This window comes from Schistocerca serialis, unplaced genomic scaffold, assembly GCF_023864345.2.
Source record: "Schistocerca serialis cubense isolate TAMUIC-IGC-003099 unplaced genomic scaffold, iqSchSeri2.2 HiC_scaffold_897, whole genome shotgun sequence".
NCBI classification, from domain to species: Eukaryota; Metazoa; Arthropoda; class Insecta; order Orthoptera; family Acrididae; genus Schistocerca; species Schistocerca serialis.
In genome coordinates, this window is record NW_026048515.1 from 1541361 (window position 1) to 1561546 (window position 20186).

The window sequence follows — 20186 nt, forward strand, 5'->3', positions numbered from 1 at the left end:
GTTGACTGTGGTTTACTGAGAGAATTCTAGGAAATTGTAGCTTATCTATACAAGACACTTGTAGGATCAGTTCTTGAATACTCTTCAAGTGTTTTGTATTTCCACCAGGTCAGATTAAAGGAAGATATCCAAGCAATTCATAGGCATGCTGCTAGAATTGTTACCAGCAGGTTTGATCAACACGCATGAATTCAAATGTGAATCCCTGAAGGGAAGGTGATATTCTTTTCTTGAAACACTAAATTGAGAAAGTTGAGGGAGCTAGAATTTGTGACAGACTGCACAATAGTCCTGCCTACTGCTACCAACATACATCTCCTGTAATGACCATGAATTCAAGAAAGAGAACTCAGGACTCAATGGAAGAATACAGCCATTTTGGAGCAGTATGTATACCTGAAGACCTCAATGTTTGGAAAAGTCTAGAGGAGGCCTTTACAAAGTGGTGGATGAATAAGACTGGTAGTACTCTCTCACATTTACAAGTCCTACCCTTTGTTAGCTTTTACAATTTTCACAACAAAAGTCTACTTCAACTACACTGTAATGAGGAGTGCGAGCAGTATAGAAATGACATATCACTCCCTACACCCTAAAAGAGCTAAAAGGTGAGAGTTGATGCTGTGTTCATTAGAAAAAAATGCATATTCAGTAGATCTTATGACAATCACCTTTATGTCACATCATTCTGTCCACAGATAAACATGTTGTATTTACTGTCAACAGAATTGAATGGAATGGCAGGTAATCAGTACAATGACAGATGATCCAGATATATTTACACTTTGTGAATCATTTGACAGGTCTTTTTATGTCAATTGCTTAAGCAGAGACATTGCCATATTTCTGATACACTTTCCATAAGTGTCTCATTGAATCAGGTGTCAGTTCTCCAGCATTGCACAACTGTAGATTCTGCTCCATTCTCTCAGCATAGGTGCATTCCCAGATGCAGGGACCTTTATGTTGCCATACTTGTGCATCCTCCAGCCAAACACCCATGCTCACATCTTCTCCTTGTGGCATGTGTACTTCTTGCTGCTGTGATTTATATATTACTCTGCAAGTGAAAAATAGAGAAAGAGAGAGTTAGAGAAACAATACTTCCATATCAGTTTGCATACGGTTCAAAGCTATGGTGTGCACTATTTGTTAACAATGCTATTGACAGTTCATTATGTTCTGTAAAATGGTACATAGTTTCATGATTACACATTTCTTTTCATTATATTTTTTACTGAGAATATAAATGGTATTATTGTTGCAAAGAAATTGACACATTTCAGAACATAGTGAGAGATCTCATTTATGATCCATGGAACAGTCAAATGGCTAAATGGTATTTAACCAAACTAGGAATACTTGCTGTGAAGCAGGCAAAAGTGAATACAACTGTCTAAAAAATGAGAAAGACCAGAAGTGTAAAATGGTTAAGCTGGGATGGCAAGAGGACAAATGTAAGGATTTAGAAGCATATATCACTCGGGAAAAGATAGAAACTGCCTACATGAACATTAACGAGGCATTTGGAGAAAAATGAAGCAGCTGTATGAATATCAAGAGCTTAGACTGAAAGCCAGTCTTAAGCATAGAAGGGGAAGCTGAATGGCGGAAGGAGTGTATAGAGGGTCTGTACAAGGGAGATGTACTTGAGGGCAATATTACAGAAATGGAAGAGAACATAGATGAAGATGAGATGAGAGATATGATACTGTGTGAAGAATTTGATGGAGCACTGCACTACAGCAAGAACAAATGCGACTTCCGTAGTAATATTATGAAAAAGATAGTTGCTACTCACCATAAAGTAGAGATGATGACTCGCAGAGGGGTACAACAAAAAGACTGTCAGAAAGTGAGCTTCCAGCCAACAATTTCACTGGAAATAGACAACATACAACATACATATACACTCTCATACAAATGCAACACACACACACACACACACACACACACACACACACACACGCTCAGAGTCTCTGGCTGCTGAGGCCAGACTATGGGAGAAGCAACTGAGGGGTGGAAGGGGGGGGGGGCATACAGAGGAGGCTGGGGGAGAGAGGAGAGAGAGGGAAGGGATAGCAGGGTAGGGTGGGATGGGGGGGGGGGGGGACAACAAATTGCTCCTTGTGGGAGCATACAGGCACGGGGTAGAGAGAGGGTGGGCAGCTAGGTGAAATTGGGAGGTTGGACGGGGGAGCCGGGAGGGAGGGGGTGGGGGGGGGGGGGGTCGCAGAAAAGGAGAGAAGTAGAAAGACTGCAGGTGCATTGGTGGAACAGAGGGCTGTTAGCACTGGAATGGAAACACAGAAGGGGCTATATAAGTATGGAGAATGATTAATGAAGGTTGAGGCCAGGAGGGATACAGGAACATAGGATATATTGCAGGGATAGTGTCCACTTGTACAGTTCAGGAAAGCTGACGGTGGTGGGAAGAATCCAGATGGCACAGGCTATAAAGCAGTCATGGAAATGAAGAATGTCATGTTGGGAGACATGCTCAGCGACGAGATAGTCCAGCTGTTTCTTGGCCACAGTTTGTCGATGGCCATTCAAGTGGACATATAGTTTGTTGGTTGTCATGCCCATATAGAATGCAGCACAGTGGTTGCAGCTTAGCTTGTAGGTCACATGACTGGTTTCACAGGTAGCCCTACCTTAGATGGTAGTGGCTTGTGACTGGACTGGACTGGTGTAGATGGTGTTGGGATGGTGTATGGGACAGGTCTTGCATCTAGGTCTTTTACAGGGATATGAGCCATGAGGCAAGGGGTTGGGTGATGGGGGTGAGTATGGATGGACAAGAATATTGTGTAGGTTCAGTGGGCAGCAGAATACCATTGTGGGAGGGGTGTGAAAGACAGTGGGTAGTATATTCCTCATTTCAGGGCATGACGAGAGGTAGTCAAAACCCTGGCAGAGAATGTGATTCACTTGCTCCAGTTCTGAGGGGTACTGAGTCACAACCCCTCATGAGGAACTGAATCACTTTCTCCACCAGGATTTTAACTACCTCTTGTCATGCCTTGAAATGAGGAATGTACTACCCACCATCCTCTCCACCCTTCCCACAGTGGTAGGCTCATATCCCTGCAACAGACGTAGATGCAAGACCTGTCCCATACATCCTCCCAGCACCACCTGCTCCAGTCCAGTCAGAAGCATCACTTATCCCATCAATGGTAGGGCTACCTGTGAAAACAGTCATGTGACCTACACACAAGGTTCCAACCACTGTGCTGCACTCTACATGGCCATGGCAACCAACAAGTTGTCAGGCACATGAATGGCCACCAATAAACTGTGGCCAAGAGACAGTTGGATCACCCAACACAACATTTTTCACCAACACACCCCCAGTCTTTCCACTTCTCTCCTTCTGCTAACACCCCCCCCCCCCCTCCTACCCCTCCATCTAACCTCCCAACTGCACCTAGCTGCCCACACTCTCACCACCTCACCACCTCGCTCTGGCATGCTTCCACAAGCAACATTTGATCAGCCCCCTCCCCAGCCCAGCCTCCTCCTTAACCTCATCACCCAGTTGCTTCTCCCATCATGTGCTGCTGCTTGCAATCTGGCCTCAGCAGCCAGAGAGAATGGTCATGTGTGTGAGTTGTGTTTGTGTGAGTGTTTGTATGTATGTTGTTTATTTCTAATGAAGGCCTTGTTGGCTGAAAGCTCACTTTATGGCAGTTTTTTTGTTGTGCTTACCTGTGACTCAGCATCTCCGCTATATGGTGACTAGCAACTATCCTTTTCATAATATTTTCCACTATGGAACATAGCACTTTATAATGAAACTCATAAGCTACAATGAAGTACACATTGTGTGTAGCACTGGACACACTGGCTTGACAACAGTAATATAGGTTATAGAATAGGCTGAAACTCGTTTGCGATTGTGTAAATAATACTGTTTCTTTGATGGCTCACCAGTGAGTGCCAGGCGGCTTACCTAAGTTACCTCTATATGCAGGCCTGTGAACTATATAGACACATGACCACTGAAATCACATGCGACACGAGTGAAGGTACGATATATCACACTGAAAGACCCATACCGAAACAAGGCTGTGGCAGTAGACAACATTCTATTAGAACTACTGATAGTCTTGGGAGAGCTAGCCATGAGAAAACTCTTCCATCTGGTGAGCAAGATGTATAATACAGAAGAAATACCTTCAGGCTTCAAACAGAATATAATAATTCCAAATGCAAAGGAAGCAGCTGCCAACAGATGTGAATATTATCGAACTAACTGTTTAATAAGTCATTGTTGCAAAATATTAACTCAAATCTTTACAGATCAAGGGAAAAATGATAGACGCCGATCTTGAGGGAAATCAGTTTGGATTCCACAGAAATTTAGGAACATGTTTGGCAATACTGACCATACAACATCTCTTAAAAGATAAGTAAGGAAAGGCAAACCTACGTTTATAGCACCAGTAGACTTAGAGAACGCTTTTGACAATACTGAATGGAATACTCTTTGAAATTCTGAGAGTAGCAAGGGTAAAATACAGGGAGTGAAAGACTATTTACAACTTGTACAGAAACCAGATCTCAGCTGCAAGTGTTAAGGGGCATGAAAAGGAACCACTGGCTGAGAAGGGAGTGAGACATGGTTGTAGCCTATCCTCAATGTTATTTAAGCTGTATATTGAACAAGCACTATAGGAAACCAAAGAAAAATTTGGAGTAGGAATTAAAGTCCATGGAGAACAAATAAAAACTTTGAGGTTTTCTAAAGACATTGTGATTCTGTCAGAGACAGCATATGACATAGAGGAGGACTTGAATAGAATATACAGTGTCTTGAAAGGAGGATATAAGATGAACACCAACAAAAGCAAAACAACAATAATGGAATTTAGTCAAATTAAATCAGGTGATGCTGAGGGAATTTGATTAGGAAATGAGACACTTCAAAACAGTAGATGAGTTTTGCTGTTTGGGCAGCAAAATAAATGATGATGGTCGAAGTAGAGAGGACACAAAATGTAGACTGGCAATGGCAAGAGAAGCATTTATGAAGAAGAGAAATTTGTTAATGTCAAGTACAGATTTAAGTGTCAGGAAGTCTTTTTTGAAAATATTTATAGGGAATGTAGCAACATAAGGAACTGAAACATGTACAATAAACAGTTTAGACAAGAAGACAACAGACGCTTTTGAAATGTCGTGCTACAGATGCTGAAGATTAGATGGGTAGATCGGATAACTAATGAGAGGCTACTGAATAGAATTGAAAAGGAATCTGTGGCACAACTTGACTAGAAGAAGGGATTGTTTGGTAGGACACGTTCTGAGACATCAAGGGATCACCAATTTAGCACTGGAGGAGAGTGTGGGGGTTAAAAATCTTAGAGGGAGACCAAGAGATGAATACAGTAAGCAGACTCAGAAGGATGTGGGCTGCAGTAGCTACTCAGAGCTGAAGAGTAGCACGGAGAGCTGAATCAAACCAATCTTCGAACTGAAGACCATGACACAACACAACTACTTATAGAAATGTAGTATTGCCACAAGAAGTAACACTTCATTCACAGCAGCAATTTCTTTTGGAAGAAAAAGCACTATTGCTAGTTATTCTTAAGTTCTCCCACCTATTTGTGTCATTTACTTTGTGTTTGGAGGATGATAGTCAGAACAGTAAGACACTGGGAATTGCATCAGTGAGTCATCAAAAAGAAAGAACCATGTGTTATGCACACAAAATTCTACAACAAAGGAATGATCATCTGCAGCATCATTTGGCATGAAACAAATAAACTTGATAACACATATGGTATTGGAACTTGCTAGATGACAGTTCTGCAACACTAATGATATGGAATTAAAATCATAAGTAACTAAATTCAATGAATTCTTCCTAACAGAAGCTAAAAACATATGGCCAAAAAATGATCCATCAAGAAAAGACCAATAAATTTACTTATATGGGACCACACCTACTGTTCATGACTGATTTCATCCAAATGAGGTCTGTTCAAAAAATACCAGAACTTTGTTTTAAAATATTTCTACTCTTACCATTTACTTACTGCACATAGTCTCATTCGAAATACTCCCATCCACAATTGAAACCTTGTTCCCAATGCCGCTTCCACTTCCAAAAGCAGTCTTGGTACTCCTCTTGCTGGATCAGCCGAAGTGCTGTTTGTGAATTTTCTTTTATCTCATCTATCGTTGCAAATCTTCATCCTTTCAATACAGTTTTCAACTTTGGAAATAAGAAAAAGTCTGCAGGGACCAGGTTCTGAGAGTACGAAGGATGAGGCAGCACAGTGACTCTGTTTTCTTGTGCAATAGTCATGCACCAACAGGGATGAATGTGTGAGTGTGTTATCATTATGAAAGAGCCATGAATTGTCTCGCCACATCTCAAGCCGTTTCCTTCTCATATTTTCTCACAGGTATTGCAACACAACTCAATAGTAACATCGATTAACAGTTTGTCCCTGTGGCACAAATTCATAATGAACTAATCATTCAAACTCAAAGAAACCATCAGCATGGCGTTGACATTTAACCTGACCTGATGAGCTTTTTTGGGCCTTGTAAAACATTTCTGACCCATTGTGAAGACTGAACCTTGATCTCAACATACACATACCATCAGCAGTTATGATTCTCTTAAGGAACATCTCATTTCCATTCACGCGACACGAAAGCTCTTCACAGATTGTGAGGCAAAGGTCTTTCTGGTCCGGACTCACAAGCCGTGGGGCAAACTTGGTGGCAACATGATGCATTCCTAGATGCTGTGTCAGGATTTCATGACATGTTCCAACTGAAATGTTACATTCTTCGGCAAGCCCTCGGACAGTCAGTCATCAATTGGCATGCACAATTTTGTTGACGTTCCTGACATGAGCGTTGTCAATAGATGTCGAAGGATGTCCTGAACAGGGGTCATCATTAACTTCCATCTGGCCATTTTAAAAGTGTGTGAACCATTCCTATCACCAAGTACAGCTTGAGCACTAATCACCATAGACTTCCTGCATCATTTGATGTGTCTTTGTACAGTCTTTCTTGAGTTTCACGCAAAATTTAATGCAGGTGCATTGCTTCTCTGACTCCGCCGTCTCGAAATTCACGGACTGTGGAACACAGTGTTCTACTCAATACAGCACTGAACAATAACAGAAATACAATAATGAAACTTACGAAAGTTACACATTAAATACAAGCATTAGCAGGGATGCCAATCACATTTCGCTCCAACACAGCATTGGCACGAAATTATGAATGTTCCAGAATTTTTTGAACAGACCTCGTATACAAGGGTTTACCAGAAGTGAAAGTGACAGAAGTGGGAGCTCCAGGTAGACTAGCATTTAGAAAAAAATAGTATATTTGGTGCAAGTCAGGCAAGGCATGGGCCATTTATGTTAGTGTAGTTTGCAGGAAGTGGTTGGCACAGTGGAAAGAGTACAGAACAGTAATCCAAGGGTTGTTGGTTAGGTTAGTGTTTAACGTCCCGTCGACAACGAGGTCATTAGAGACGGAGCGCAAGCTCGGGTTAGGGAAGGATTGGGAAGGAAATCGGCCGTGCCCTTTCAAAGGAACCATCCCGGCATTTGCCTGAAACAATTTAGGGAAATCACGGAAAACCTAAATCAGGGTGGCTGGAGACGGGATTGAACAGTCATCCTCCCGAATGCGAGTCCAGTGTGCTACCACTGCGCCACCTCGCTCGGTAAGGGTTGTTGGGTTGAGTCTATACACAGAAACTTTTTTCTATTTTTAATTTTTATGTTACACTGTAAATAAACAAAAATAATACTTGTATTTATTAATATTTCGACAAAAGGCATGAAAAGAAAATGGCAAGGAAAATTTGCGATTGCAAATAAACTTCCAGGTATGGATTGTGATGTGCACATGATAACTTCATATATAAAATTAGATACCTTTAATATTGTACACTTGATGATTTGCATCATAAAATCAGGAGAAGCAGTAATTGTTTCAGCATTTTGCACCAGTTATAAATGTCACATTTTTTTACAATTAAATGATTACATGGATGTTTTAAAGTTTCTATAGTAACACAAACCTGGTTTGCACTCATACAAAGTTTTCTAGTTGAGAGCTAGCATGTTAATGAGCTCCATATCTAGCTAGCATAGTTCCCAATGGCCAATGGATTGATTTTACCTGCGCTGGGAAACTATCGCCCACATGCAGGGGCTGAAGGCTGTTCGAAGATCAAAATGAAACATTCAGAATACAAAGTGTTGTATGCTTTTATTATAATACCTTCTTGGAATATTATTTGCAGAGTCCTCATGGGCACTGTAAGTACAATCATTTGTTGGAAATTTATTTGCAATCCCAAATTTCCTTTGCCTTTCCTTTTCATGCTTTTTGTGAAAATATTAAAAATACAATATTTAACATTTGAGCATTCTGGCCTGAGATGATGGAGTTGAAGGTCATGTGTGCAAGAAATGTGCTTGCCTGTGTTTATGACTAGTGTGTGTTTCTCTGTTGCTGGTTAAGGCTGTGGCCAAAAGCTTTATGTGAATGCCTTATCTCTTTTAATCGTGCCTGTCTGTAACTTAATGTGTCTTCTTTACAGTAAGTTGAAATCTATTATTATTATTATTATTATTATTATTATTATTACATACAGTACCTTTCAACAAGATCCCAACTCAGCACATAACCACCACCACAAGGAAATGGTGGATATACCTTCCAAGGATGGGGAGCAGGTTCACGCCATTTCCCTGCACTCTGTGGTTTCCATCCCTCACGGAAGGAGCCCCACCATGTCCAGGATTTACTGGCTTTTTCTGTCAATTCTTGCACCACAATTCTTGTGTCAACAAATACATCATCATCTGTTTTCATCACAAAATGTGGTTGAGTGGCCCAGCTTTGTTCCTTTAACCTAATGCAGGAGAAAAAGTATTGGATTGGAGACTATTTTTAATACCAGTATTTTAAAATTAATGTCATTTATTCCAATAAATAAGCTCTAAAAGCACACAAAAGTATCTCTGCATAGACTGTGTAATAAAATAAGTTGTCAGTGATGTACAAACAATTTTTAAAAGATCTTTACATCAAAACACAATCTGTTATTTTTCAACGCAATGAATAATAATTTCAGTGCAGCTCTAAATGCATCATCAAATCTTGTTTTTTGGATGTACAAAGAATAACCATACATTATTCTTGTTAGTGAATCTGTAAATATAAACATGAATAATAAGGATTTTGACTGTAAAAGAGAAGAGAACCTCTGTGCTGACTGGTCAAGAATACTGATATTGTAAGTACACTACAACTAACCTAAGCAATTTTTATTAGTTTCAGGACATCTACCAGAAAAATAGATCACAGCACCTCTAACTTCTGGAAGAATAGATTTCTATTCTAGGGGGCATAGAGGCACCACCAGATATCAGAATGAAAACCAAGTAGCTGGTGCAACACTACTGTCAACTGCTTGGCACCATTATCCATATGGTGCTTGTCACTAGGAGAACCCTCTGATGAGACTATGACAAAATCCTGCACATAAGCTGGCCCAAGGCCAGTCTGAGGCAGTTTTAATTTGATAGCAGTACAGACATGGTGGCAGTGCGCATCAGTTGGCCCGTTTATTTGTGTTTACTCTCAGACTACTAGCAGCTGGTTGAGATTTGACATTACGCAAACTCGACTTTAATTGGAAAACTTACTTAAAACAGAAGCAATGCTCTAAGGCACATTCTGTTATCTATGTTAGTTTGTGAGTAGACTGCACTAAAGTGGCAGGGTCTGTGATACATGAAAATCAGACTTTGACTATTTTTGTGTTGAGGCAAGAGTCAACTCTTTCTTGGATGACAAGAGACAGTGCTGTGCTGGGCTGCATGACTTACATGTCTCTTCCAGTTGACTCATACGTTGTGCATGCAGCCGATCCTCTTCTTTGGGTCATCAGCTATGTCGCTCTCACCGTTTAATTTTTCTCTGAAGACTGTATCAAGTTAGAGGGAATAATATTAAACAATTATCTATTCTTGAAATAAATCATGTACTCGTAGAATCTTTTCAGTTCAACAATATATTTTCAACTCTCATCCCCAAAGTAACAATTATTCTGTACAAGCTTCAGGAAGCCAACTGGTTCCAAGATAAATGTCAGAATCGACAAAACACCCATACAATTACATACGTGCTCTCTCATGCAGAGCCAAGACGTGAAGAAAGAGTCTCTATACAATACACGCTTCATCTGTCCCTGTAACAATCCTCATGACACCACAAACCACGGAACATTATACAAACACCCTTTGACTTTTTGATATAAATTCCAAGGTGCTGCTGGTAACCACTTGTCGGGGTCGCTCGTCCAATGCAGCTGCTGGCTTCTCATGACAGCTGTCCCTCCTGCACGCACACATTTGTGTGGCACAGTAAAAAGGTTCTCTCACCCTCGTCATTAAAATAACGGGTGTTCGAGATGGTGGAGCCAAGTGTTTCTAGAATTTACACTGAAATCCTTGAAGCCACTAAATATTCCTCCCCTAAGCTGTAATACACGATATTTTACACATATTCATCATGTACATTAATATCTATCACAACAATAATTTATATTTCAATCGATATTCAATATATCTCTTTTAGTTCTTGTGTACTTAATACCTAAATTTTCCTTTCCTTGTTTTTGTTTGTTTCAACAATCACTATCTGAGCATTTCACCCAACATTGGAGTTAGTACTTTTACATCTAGGAATCGTGCGGACAACATTTTTTATTTCCAATCAAAAACTCCAGGTGGCATAGACTTTTGATTGCCTCGTTATTTAGTATAATTCTCTAAACTATCTTTTCTTTAGTACTTAACAGTCTCATTTCATACAGTAGCTTGTAGTCTGGAGGAAACGCTGGAGAAAAAAAAATGAACATGTTCTTTCCGACACTCATAAGTCTTAATAACACTGTCGATGTAAAGAATCCAAATTTATCAGAATAATCTCTACAAAATTGTGTGACTTCTGTCACAATACAGTCCTTCCCTTTAGGCACAGTACCTATACTTTACCTCTGGGTTGCTCCTATGGATGCACTACCTCCTTCTGTTTTGGTAGGTATGCCCCTTTCTTATCCCTGTATTCTATGGTACAGGTCAATCCCCTTCTTAGTGCCCCTGGCCGCACAGTATAGATCAGCCTCTCTTCGGTCTGCCTATCTGCCCTTTTCTTCATTCAATAAAAGCAGGGTGTGGCCCCCCTTATCCTTTGCGAGTAGGCCCCATGGTTCGTTGCCCTAGTATACATCTTTATGTATACTGTTGCTAAATATTACCTGGCAAAATTCAATTCTACTTCACACTTCACTCTTATCTCTGGGTACCTTATTTGATCCCCTAGAGTCCTCCACTACTTTTCAACTTCTACACTTTCAGCACACCTCATATTTATATATAATTCATTATATCATACCTTCCTTTATTCTATACTTGTCCCACTATCCTACAAATCATCAGAACAAATATTCGACTGATATTCCTAAATAATTATCACCAGTAGTTCCTACCTGGCTTATGTTCATTAGTTCTTCCTTAGTTTCTACTCTCCTTCATTTCTCTCACTTCCTTGTGTGATATAGAACTGTCTCTGTTCTTAAACATGTGTAAATATATAAGAAGCAACAAAAGAAAAAAAAAGGGGCAATGCAGAACTGTCATATTTCAACCATACAATATGTGCCTCTACCCAGATGTACATATATCTTTTTTCCCTTCCATCCCTTGGCGGTTCCGACATCGCTTTAGGTTTCTAGCCCGTAATTTCCACATTTGTGTCTAAGTGTAATCTTGTGTGTATGTCGATGTGTGTTCGTGCAGCCTGATTCTTTGGCCAACTTATGTGAAATAAGCTGAAGGTTATAGGAAAACACAGAGAATGAGAAGGACATCAGCGATAGAAGTATATGCAGACACATGTTGATGGTGTTGAGACAGCAACCAGCCACAAATTTATTTTCAGTTCCTTTATTCAAAAGGTACTGTTACCAGTTTCGAATCATTATGATTCATCCTCAGATGGTTTCTGTGCTTTCATTACGACATGTGGTGTGTTTTTTTACAGATTAATTGTCCTAAAATATAAATAATACATAATAATAAGCACGCCACACAGATGGTTGCGTTACAGATTTGCATTGGATGTGACTTACGTGAAATGCCGGTTTGGAGTGTAATGCAACCATCTGTGTGGTGTGCTTATAATTAGGTATTATTTATATTTTAGGACAATTAATCGGAAAAAAACGCACCACATGTTGTAATGAAAGCATGGAAACTGCCTGAGGATGAATCATAATGACTAAAAACCGGTCACGGTAGCTTTTGAATAAAGGAACTGAAAATAAATTTGTAGCTGGTTGCTGTCTCAACACCATCAACATTTGTCTTCAAATAACAGCCACGCTCTCGAACCATGTCATCATATGACAAAATTGCACAACGAAGTCTTTGCATATGGAAAGAGGGAACAATAGACCGGTACTCAAATGAGCAGTAAGAAAGGAAAAAATAGAGATGGTTGCTAAGATCGAAGGAGAAAAAGAAGATAGCCCCAAAGACAGGAAAACCATTCCCACCCCCCTTCCCCAGGATCCCTACTTTGCCGATACTTGAGTGAGAAGCTGGAGGAGGTACGATGTTAAACGTCTCCTGCAGAACGGGCATTCGCACCTTCACCTTTGAAGCCCCCAAAGAAAAATCTTAGCAACACTTATGGAATGGCAAATGGTGAAGAATCAGTCACACTTGTTTGCGAGGGTCATCTGAAAGGTAAGGTGTGTGTGTGTGTAGTGTCAGCCATGTCTTTACCTACATTACCCACCCCTTTCAGGATTGATACAAACCCTCCCATCGACATCACATCTCATAAAAAGTATAACTGTCCTACAAAAATACAAAATTATACACTACGATAAGACAGTTATTTCATTAGTCACCTCATATTATATTATTTTTAACTATAATATTCTATTCTGTTCATTCCATCTTAAAGTCACTCTGTTTACATAGTACTATCATATTACAGCTTCTACCAGAATATTATTCTGTTAATTCCATTTCATGTTTAGAGATCACTGTTTATTCGTGATTCTCTTAAATTAGTCACAATCTTGTAGTCATATATGGTCACTTAAATACTAACATGATAGGATAGTTTAAGAGGTTGTGAATAGATTACAGAATAGTTGAAGATTTGAAGGGAATTTGGTGTAGGAAAACTAATGTGGAAGTAACACTGAAAACAACTCAGGAACCGACGGTCGTCACTCCACCTGTTAACACAGAATGTTAACACCCTGGGGAACAGATGTGACTTCGCTCGGAACCCATCCGAGATTAACCTCACTAGATTGATTACGGACCAATACTTCTCGTTAAATGTGAAAGTCTCCCCACAACAAAACAATTACCATTTTACTAGGAAGCATGACATTAAGTAAAGTTACTCTATGTTCTAATCTGTCCTGGACATGTTCGAATTCTTTCCATGAGTCATCTCTAACATTGCTATTATCATTAAGTTTGGAAAAAGCAACAGTTGAAACATTTCCAGAGATTATACTCTTGATAATTTCTTGATCTATAATTATCTCAAAAGGTTCCGCCAGACTACTTACATTTATCATGTCAAAGTTGGCTAGTTTTTCCTTAAAATTTCTCTCTACATCATCAACTTGAGTGTTGACGCCTGCAATTTGTGATTGGACAATAGAGATCATCTTATCCTGTCTTTCTACACTGTCTTTTAAGGCATGCAACGTTTGCTTTACCACATCGAATGTAACATTGCATACATTTTGAAATGATCCTAATTTTTCGACAAGCCCATTTCTATATTATTACATTTATCTTCAATGTCAAATTCAAATTTTTAAAGTTAAATCTTGAAATTGCACACCCTGTCTCTGGTTAAATTCAGTAAATAGTTGAATAATGTGAGTATTTAAAGAACTGGTTAGCTCATTCTTTAAATCTAACTTCAGATTTTCAACTCTCTTACTCAGAGTGTCAAACTCAGTCTTTAACATGGTTACATTTGTTGCTTGACTGTTTAAGATTTCACTTCGGCTACTTAAAACCTCACTCTGAGCATCTAATTTGGTGTTCAATTGGGCATTCAGTGAATCTAACTTAAAACTTTGATCACTTAGTTCCTGTCTTAAAGAAGCATTTTGAGCATTTAACTCTGCTCTTTGAGCATCTAACTTAGCATTTAGTTCTTTTCTCAAAGAGGCATTTTCATCACTTAGTTCTTTTCTTAAAGCCGCGGAATCTGCTCCCTGGGCTTTAAGTAAATTCACTACCTCAGACTGGTCTGGCACCTCCTTACTCACTGTCATAACCATGGCTGGTTCTGAAGTTTCTCCTGTTTCTTGAATGGTATCCATATCCCGAGTGATTTTTGACCTAGTGATCATCTAACACAACATCACCTCTAAATGTACTAGCTAAAGTACTATAGTCTTTGAACAGTTTCTTCTTCTTTTCAATTTTCTACTAGAATAATTATTGTTGTTCTCTCACCCGGCGTAGAGTTTTATGCTGCGTCAGCGAGCAGGTGTAGAATCGGCACCGGTGAATAGCACAGGCGCCAGCAGTGTCGAACATTGGTTATGGCATTGGCGTTGGCAAGCAGATGCGAAGTCAGCAACAGGGAACAATAGCCATTGCAGTCAGCAATGGTGGCGGGTTACAGCGTCAGCAGCTGGTTACTGCCTCGGCTGGTTACTGTGTTGACGTCAGTGGCTGGTTGCTGCATGTGTGAGAATTGCTTCCTCCCCACACCCAAATCTTCTTAATCGAAAAGTTGAGACCTTCCCTTCATTCTTTTGATGTTACCTTCTCCCATCTTATATTGTGTTGCATTCGCAACTTTCTTCCTTTGGTTCAGTAGACACAACGCAATTACTCGAAACAGTTTCTCAGTTTTGTTATGTGTGGTTGCTATGGCAACTCAAATATCTTCTTCCCGTTTTTGACTTACAATTTCCCTTTTTCTTCGAGTCCTTTCTCTCGGTCGCCACATTCTAACACTTTTTTGGATGACAAGAAAAAGTGCTGTGTTGGGTTGCATGACTCACATGTCTCTTCCAGTTGACTCATACATTGCACGTACAGCCGATCCTCTTCTTTGGGTCATCAGCTATGTCACTCTCACCATTTAATTCTCCTCCAATGACTGTATTACATTAAAGGGAATAATATTAACCAAATCTCTATTCTTGAAATAAATCATGTACTCGTAGCATCTTTTCAGTTCAACAACAATATATTTTCAACTCTCATCTCTAAAGTAACAATTATTCTGTATGAGCTCCAGCTAGCCAGCTGGTTCCATGATAAATGTCATAATCGACAAAACACCCATACAATTACATACGTGCTGCCTCATGCAGAGCCAAGACATGAAGTAAGAGTCTCTACACAATACACGCTTCATCTGTCTCTGTAACAATCCTCATGACACCACAAACCATGGAACATTATACAAACCCCCTTTGACTTTTTGATATAAATTCCAAGGTGCTGCTGGTAACCACTTGTCAGGGCCGCTAATCAGACGCAGCTCCTGGCTTCTCGTGACAGCTGTCCCTCCTGCGCGCACACACACACACACATACACACACACACACACACACACACACACACACACACACACACACACACACACACACACACACACACACACACACACATATATATATATATATATATATATATATATATATATATATATATATATATATATATATATATGTGTGACACAGTAAAAAGGCTCTCTCACCCTCGTCATTAAAATAACGGGTGTTCGAGATGGTGGAGAGCCAAGTGTTTCTAGAATTTGCCCTAAAATTCTCAAAGCACTACAAGAGCCAGGGTTTTCCACCAAGGAGGAACTACAACAATTACTAATGCAAAATGTGCACAGTTAGCAGGAGCTAGTGGTATCAATGTTATTTGCAGTGCAAGCATTGGTGACTGTAACAGCAACATGCACTGTGCCATCACTGTTTATGGCTTTTCCATCATTTAATGATTAAAGTGAAGAGTGAGTGTTGATAACTGACAGTTGAAGTTACACTTGACTGTTTGGCAAGTTTCTGACATGGAAAGACTAAAGACAGTGTGCTTCTAGAAGCTTTCCCTGCAGACAGAATATGCCATAATCTTTCGAGTGTGAATCTGGGATAGTAATATTACTTGTAAGGTTATAAGCCAAAATACTGGAAAAGCAAATATTACTATTCTGGATGCATGCCTGAAAGATGATGGAATAAAAGGTGATGTTCTTGTCATGAAATCTTGAATTATGTCACTTACTACAGAAACTAGAGCCACTAATGCATATGGCAGAACCTGAGTTGTCTAGAATATTTTCTTCATCACATGAATATTCCTGTTTGAAAAAACATATTACCACAGCTACGTTAGAATTTTGGCAGTGGAAAAAGGGCACAAACAAGTCTTGTGAAGACTGGACCACCAACCTATAGGAAATAAGTAGGAATTGTAGTTTTAAATGTCTGAGGAGGCAAAACTATGCAGACATTCTAGTCGGCGACATTATTGTGTATCTTACCCAACTCAGAGGTGAGGAAGCACACACTGAGGAAATTTACTCTTTCTTTAATGTGACTATCTCAAGCATGTGAAATTGCCCATGCAGCCCAGACGTTGTTTATGATGTAAGAAGATGTTGTGGTAGCTCTCTGACACCAGTAGTGCGGGACATATTGCCCCCTCTGGTGGGGACCTCAACAATCTGTGGCACAGATCACATCATAAACAATTGAGGCATGTGAGGCAAACCTTTAAGCCCATGGATGTAACCATGTGCCTTTGCTAGGAAAACTTCCAGTTTTATTCATTTACAATTACATCACTCACCCAGTAAACTTTCTTGTGGTAACTGATGCGGACGATATTTTTGGGGCAGACTCTTACCATGCTTTCGGATTTACAGTTCACGAAAAACTACATACCATGCAGTCCCATTAACTTTGTGTCACCCTAAAGACTTTCTGTGATAAACATACTCAAATCTTCTCATGTGGATTAGGGAAGCCACTGATTTTGAAGCTTACATCACTATTAAGCAAACGGCTGCCTTATGCTTTCTTTCAAAGTTCGCCCAGTGAACCTTGCTCTGAAGGATGCCTTCATGACAGAAATTGATAGACTCACTCATGAAGATTCGTTAATGCCTATTCTCCACAGCCAGTGGGCTACTCCTCTGCTAACAGTATGCAGACTCAATAGCACATTGAAACTTTGAGGTAATTTTAAAGTAATGAGAAAAGCACAAACTGAAGTGAAAACTTATCCCTACTGACCCCAGATGAACTCCTCTCAAATTAGGCCATAGTACTTTATTCGGTACAACTGACCTTGCAGAGGCATATTTTCAAATTCCCTTCAATGCAGCATCACAAGCTTTCCTATTGCTCAATATGCTGTATGGCTCCTACCTTTACAATTGGTTACCTTTCGAAATCTCTTTGCCCTGCCACATTCCAGCATTTCCCAAGGGAAGTGTGATAGGACTGCTGTTGTTCCCTTCTCTACATACATAAATGATTTATGATCTGGCAGACAGGAGGGGCAGCAATCTGCGATTGTTTTCTGATGATGCTGTGGCGTACAGTAAGGGGTCAAAGTTGAGTGATGTAGGAAGATACACAACGGCTTAGACAAAATTTATAGCTGGTGTGATAAATGGCAGCTAGCTCTAAAGATGTAAAAATGTAAGTTAATGCAGATGAGTAGGAAGAACAAGCATGTACTGTTCAGATACAGTATTACTATATATCCTGCTTGACACAGTAAAGTCGTTTAAATAACTGTGTGTAATGTTGCAAAAAATCTGGTAGGGAAGGTGAATGGTCAACTTTGGTTTACTGGGAGAATTTTAGGAAAGAGTGGTTCACTTGTAAAGGAAACTGCATATAGGATGCTGGTTCAACGTATTACTGAGTACTGCTCCAGTGTTTGTGATCTGTAACAGGTCAGATTGACGGGAGATATTGAAGCAATTCAAGGCAGGCTGCTAGATTTGTTACCAATAGTTTCAAACAACACACGTTACGGAGATGCTTCGGGAACTCAAATGGAAATCCCAAGAGGGAAGGTGATGTTCTTTTTGAGAAATACTACAGAGAAAATTTAAAGAACTAGCATTTGAAGGTGACTGCCAAATGATTACACAGCCACTAACATACATTGTGTATAAGGACTACGAAAATATGATGCAAGAAATTAGGGCTCATATGGAGACATTCAGACAGTTGTTTTTCCCTTGCTCTATTTGCGAGTGGAACAGGAGGCGAAATTACTGATAGGGGTAGAGAGTACCCTCCGCCACGCACCGTATGGTGGCTTGCAGAGTATGTAAAGGTAGATATAGACCAATTACTATGAAGTATTCCAAACTGTGTCACATATCTTGTTGAGGTTTTGGTTACACGAGCAATTCCAGAGGATCCTCTCCACATCCTTATGCTCTTATTTCAGAGCAGACAGGAAAATGAATAAACTGCAATCTGTGAAAGTGTTTCTTTATGCAACCATCCTTGATACATTTGGGAACTTCTTGGCCAATGGATCTGAGCAAACAGAAGATTATGTTGGGGCCACCACCTGAGAAAATATGATGTCCAACACCACACCTAATGCCTTCTGTGGTTTTCTAGCAAGGTAAAGGGAGACCACAATTGAGCACTACAGCCTGGTGGAGGAGCTTCACGGCTGCCTGTAACACACCCACATGTATGTGTTGCACCTGCTGCCGGTGTATGTCATCATCACGGCCTCTCTCTTCCAGGTGGGTGTCTTCTGTGGGGACTCACAGTTTGACAAGCACAAACCTGGATTTACAGGACAATCTCCATCCACGATTGGTCCATAATGTATACCATGGTCTCCGCCCATATACTTATGCAACACAACAGAAATCAACTTCATGTCCAGAATCTTGGCAGCAGCCACCTGTTTCTACATCCCAGTGGATCATCCAGTCCTGAGGTGACATATAAAATTCACATCAAGATTTGTCCTGCCCTGACCTTCCACAACATGCCCATGGAAATTGACCTGCAATCCTTCCTCGTGGCAATTCCTTTGGGCCTTGCACTACCCACCATTTTCTAGCCAAACAATCACTGCTGGGGAAGGGGATGTAGTGACAATACCCAGTGTCACTACGGAAAGTGAGAAGCTGGTACAACATTACTGTTGACTGCCCAAGGCACCAATACTTACAGTGTGCTTGTTATCAGAAGTCTCCTTTGATGAGACCACGCCAGATTCCTGCATATAACAGTTATGTAATTAACAAAGTACACACCGACTGACATATTAGTTTGATAAATGGTGTTTATGTTTCACACTCTGTGTGCTATTGACAAAACTTTGAAAATGCATGAATTGATCTGAATTGGATTGCTTACTTTAAGACAGCTTGTAATGCACTGTGAGTGGTCTGTAATAGATCTCGAACTGTCTAATAAACTGGAGTTAGTGTATTAGATCCATATGCTGCTCACTTTCTACAAAATTAGTATATATGTATTTGGTAATGTAGATATTAAAAAAGATAATGTAAGATAAACATCAGCTGCTTAACATAAATGAAAAAGGCTTTTTGGCAGTAATTTCACTGTGTTAAACTTTTTCTGTGTGAGTATACACAGTTTGTACGACTTGAAGAACAGTTAATTATTGATGTAGTTTCTAACACTACTTTTCTTTTATTAAAGTATACTTTGAATCGTTTTATGTTCCTGATGAGTCTCCTCTCCAAAAGATTGCGGGTGGGCAGGTATGTGAATGAGAGAGGGTGGGTGGGTGGATGAATCAGTCAATCAATCATAATGAATGGAAGTAAAAATGATAATAATGATGTATGGGGTTGGTTTCATGGTCCACATTCCTGTGATTAGCCCCAATGCAGGTCTTGTTATAAATGATGTTACTTTCATTTGTGTAATTTAGATTCATCTTCAAACAATGGAAAACCCTGGGTGGAATGTAACAATACTGTGAGAAGGAAAGTTGCCACTCATCATATAGTGGAGACGCTGAGTCACAGATAGGCACAACAAAAAGAATTTCACAATTAAAGCATTCAGCGATTGGCCTTCG

The 20186-nt window shown here is 39.9% G+C and overlaps 1 protein-coding gene across 4 annotated transcripts in view; it reads right to left on the reverse strand.

The window, feature by feature from the left end:
- Nucleotides 1-674: 674 nt before the first annotated feature.
- Nucleotides 675-20186, reverse strand: part of LOC126452531 (UDP-GalNAc:beta-1,3-N-acetylgalactosaminyltransferase 2-like) — a 150218-nt gene continuing 130706 nt past the window's right edge. For 3 of the 4 annotated variants that reach the window (XM_050091092.1, XM_050091090.1, XM_050091091.1), the window contains 2 exons: nucleotides 8654-8911; nucleotides 675-1060 (listed from right to left, as the gene is read on the reverse strand). In XM_050091092.1, coding sequence (XP_049947049.1) covers nucleotides 823-1060; nucleotides 8654-8911 — 496 coding nt within the window. In that variant the 3' untranslated portion in view covers nucleotides 675-822. The remainder of the gene's footprint in view (nucleotides 1061-8653; nucleotides 8912-20186) is intronic. The other variant, XM_050091093.1, reaches the window with a different exon arrangement.